This window comes from Arachis stenosperma, chromosome 3, assembly GCF_014773155.1.
Source record: "Arachis stenosperma cultivar V10309 chromosome 3, arast.V10309.gnm1.PFL2, whole genome shotgun sequence".
Classification (NCBI taxonomy): domain Eukaryota; kingdom Viridiplantae; phylum Streptophyta; class Magnoliopsida; order Fabales; family Fabaceae; genus Arachis; species Arachis stenosperma.
In genome coordinates this window covers 19,243,000-19,246,994 of record NC_080379.1, presented here as the reverse complement: position 1 = coordinate 19,246,994, position 3,995 = coordinate 19,243,000, and the positions used below count along the sequence as shown (strand labels likewise).

The window sequence follows — 3,995 nt, the reverse complement described above, 5'->3', positions numbered from 1 at the left end:
CCCACTGTTGTCAGATCAAACAAATTACACGAATCCAAAATGTGAGAGAAATAATTACTTCGATTAACATTAAAGTGGTCCCCTTTCACTTCCTGAGAGTTTAAAATTTCATTAAAGTCCCCTGTTATCAACCACGGGTCCTGTATAGAAGTTCCAAGTGCCAACAGATGTTCCCACAAATCTTCACGAATCGCTGGCTGTGGGCTACCGTAAACTGCACTGCACACCCAATTCTTTCCACCCCTTTCTATAGCAATAGATAAATATTGTTCCATAGTAGCAATTACTCTACACTTAGCTTTATCATCAGAGGATAAAAACCATATACCCCCTCTATGTCCACTAGCTTCCACAATTCCCACAGGAGTGAAACCCAAATGTTCCCAAAAAAATTTCATAGAGCTAAAAGCAACATGTGTTTCAACAAGAATAACAAAAGCTGGATTAAATTTTCTTACCAGTTCTTTACAGTGTACTCGAGCCATCTTGTTAGAGGCTCCTCTCACGTTCTAACTAATCAAGTTCATAGAATCACTATCCATAAAAAACCAGACTTGATGATGGAACGCCACCCCTAACGTCTCACGTTGAGGGTCCTCTGTCTCCCATCTTGGTACCTCCCTCCAGGATTTCACCGCCCTCCATTTGTTTGTCGCCATGCTTGACCCCTCCAACCGGTTCATTCGGTGAGTTCTGAAGTGAAGGAGGTCTTCTCCTCTTGTAATTAATCTTGATCAGTGGGGTAGAAGCATGCGAGACAGGGCCCCCTTTCTTTACTCCCATAGCACCGCTAGAGGAAGAAGTATTCCCTGTAATAACTTCTTTGGGCTTTTGAGGATTTATCTTGGCTACACCCTCACCCAAAGATGGCTCCTTGTTAGCCCACAAATGTTTTTTATCAAGATTGGGCCTTTTGAGATTAAAATCCACTTTTGGACCTTTATTGGTTTTACTCTTGGTGACCTTAGTCCAACCCCCATCATTAGATTCATGATTTCCTTCCAAAGATGCATGCAACGTCCCACCCACAAAATTCTCACTTGCCATATTCAGCGAATCTTCAGTTTCACTATTTTAAAATTTGAATTCCTGATTTTTCGCCTTCTCCGGTGGCCTTTCCACGGTGTTTACCGGCTGCTCTTTGACTTTTGCTCCTCTGTCTTCTTCTTGTGATACATTCAAGCTTTCTAGTGTTGCTCGAACCACCTTCTTTTTTATCTCTCCACAATCTCGAGTCACATGCCCAAAACAATTGCATTTTCCACAAATGAGATGCAAATTCTCATACTCAATGTTGTACTCAAAACCATCTACCATGATTTTTCTTTTCACAGGCTGTCCCAGATCAATTTGAATGCACACACGTGCATACTTTCCACGCTCAGCCGATTTGGTGGCTAAGTCAACCTTAATCGGCTTCCCCAATGATCTAGCTATATTCAAGATAGCCTTCTCACTATAATACCATATGTTAAGGCATGTGATTCTGATCCAGACTAGAGTGGAACCAAAAGTGTCTTCACATGGGCGGAACGACGAACACCACGGCTTAACCGCCACATAATTACCAGCGATCATCCATGGCCCTTCAAGAAGCACGAGCTCTCTATCCTCCCGCAAATCAAACTTAATGAGAAAATATCCAAAACCAACATCTAACACCTCATATCCTCCTCTGGTTCTCCAAACTCCTCTCAACTTATGTGTAATGGCGGAGTAGCTAAAGGTTTTGCCAAGGACTTTAATGATAATGGCATCCTTGTATGGAGCAGATATGATCATTCTGGCTTCCTCCGAAAAAATCACACTAGGTATCTCTCCATCAATAATAGTTGTCATTTTGTCCTCATCAAGAACGTCCACTCCGTGAGAGAACCTAGTCGAGGATTCTCCTACAACTTTGTCTCGAAAAGAAACCTTGAAAGATTCTTTGCCCTTTTCCTTCTTTTTCCCATCTTCCATGCCCTGAGTTGCTCCTTGCCCTTCAAACTCCATGGCGCCTCCCTGCACTTTGCTTTGGTCCAAATTAGATTCTCCACTAGCCTCCATAACACTCTTTTCCTTCGAAGCCTCATCTATCAAGTTTGGATCAAGGTTCCCGCTGACCTTCCCATCAATAGGAATGGTTCCTTCTAAAACCCTACCACCGTCTCCACCGCCCCGCTCTCCCCCGCTCTCTCCACTCATTTTAAAAAGTATTGATATTTTTGTATTTAATATAATCAAAAGATGTCCTATGTAAATATATATATATATGTTTGTATTAAAAAAATATGTATTAAAAGAAAATATTTTAATTTAAATTTATATTAAATAATTTTTTAATACAAATATTTTTTTTAAAATAGTACATCTTTTAATTATATTAAATACAAAAATATTAAATAATTTTAATCTTGAATTTCTTGTAAAATAATTTCTAATAATTTTATTTATTATTATTATTATTATTATTATTATTATTATTATTATTATTATTATTATTATTATTGAGTGACTATATATATATATAAGCAATGAGGGAGGCCAATCCTTACGGGATTGGAGGAAGTTTGACAACCCACAATCTTTCTTCCTGAAATTTCTTTATGCCAGTTTTCTCTCTGCAGCTGCTTTCTATCTAGTGTTCACGCTTCGATTCTACTCTATTAGACATTAGGGCACAAAACATCCTTCTTTTTCGCTAACTCGGTTTCGGACTAATGGAAAGACGATTACCGTAAGCCTCCAGAAAAAAAACAGGGACTTATGAATTTCATTCTTTGAAATTATGCGCTAGACTAAGAATCCCTCTATTTTTATATCTTTTATTGGCGAAATAATAATAATAATAATAATAATAATAATAATAATAATAATAATAATAATAATAAATAAATAAATAAATAAATAAATAAAATTATTAGAAATTATTTTACAAAAAATTTAAGGTTAAAATTATTTGATATTTTTATATTTAATATAATTAAAAGATGTATTATTTTAAAAAATATTTGTATTAAAAAAATATGTATTTAATATAAATTTAAATTAACATATTTTCTTTTAATACATATTTTTTAATACAAACATATATATATATATATATATATATATATATATATATTTATCTAAGACATCTTTGATTATATTAAATACAAAATTATCAAATAATTTTAACTTTAAATTTCTTATAAAATAATCTCTAATAATTTTATTATTATTATTATTATTATTATTATTATTATTATTATTATTGAGTGACTATATATATATATATATATATATATATATATATATATATATATATATATATATATATATATATAAGAATTTAATAAATAAATTTATTATTATTTTTGTCTAAAAAATACAAAAAATACAGTACAATATTATTGTGTAATTAATAATAATAATAATTATTTTATTTTATTTTTTTTGGACGGGGACTGTTATGTCTAACAGAGAGAAACGTTGGGGATTGATTTGTACATTAGTTTTTCTTGGGGACTAAAATGTCCATTTTTAAAATCTTTAGGAACTGATCTGGTAATTACACTGCCGAAAAATAAACTGAGAACTAATTTGTTTGTCGGAATAAAACCTTGAGAATTAATCTGTATATTAATTTTTTTTGGGGATTAAAATGTCTGATTCTAAAATTCTTGAAGACTAATTTAGGTAATTACTCTAAATTTTTTTTAACAGTTTGGATAATTTTATTATATATAATTAATTTTTTATAAATATAAATAGTAATTTTTTTTATAAATAGATTTATCAGTATTTAAAATTTTTGTAGATAAAAATAATAGTTTATTCTTTTTGATTTGTTGGTTTCGTAGGTAGTCAATGCAATTTACATAATGATCCTGTTATTTTTATTTATATAAATAAATAAATATATTAATTACTAATTTTTATAATTTATAATATTTTTACAAAAATATGTAATATGTTATATTTTATTTATAGTGTAAAAAAATTGAACTTACGACTTCTTAATTTTAACTCAA

At 31.3% G+C, this 3,995-nt stretch overlaps 1 protein-coding gene across 1 annotated transcript; it reads right to left on the bottom strand.

Moving 5' to 3' along the window:
- Window positions 1-1,074: 1,074 nt before the first annotated feature.
- Window positions 1,075-2,187, bottom strand: LOC130965636 (uncharacterized). The gene has a single exon (XM_057890400.1). The coding sequence runs from the start codon at window positions 2,185-2,187 to the stop codon at window positions 1,075-1,077; it is 1,113 nt and encodes a 370-aa protein (XP_057746383.1).
- Window positions 2,188-3,995: the final 1,808 nt, after the last annotated feature.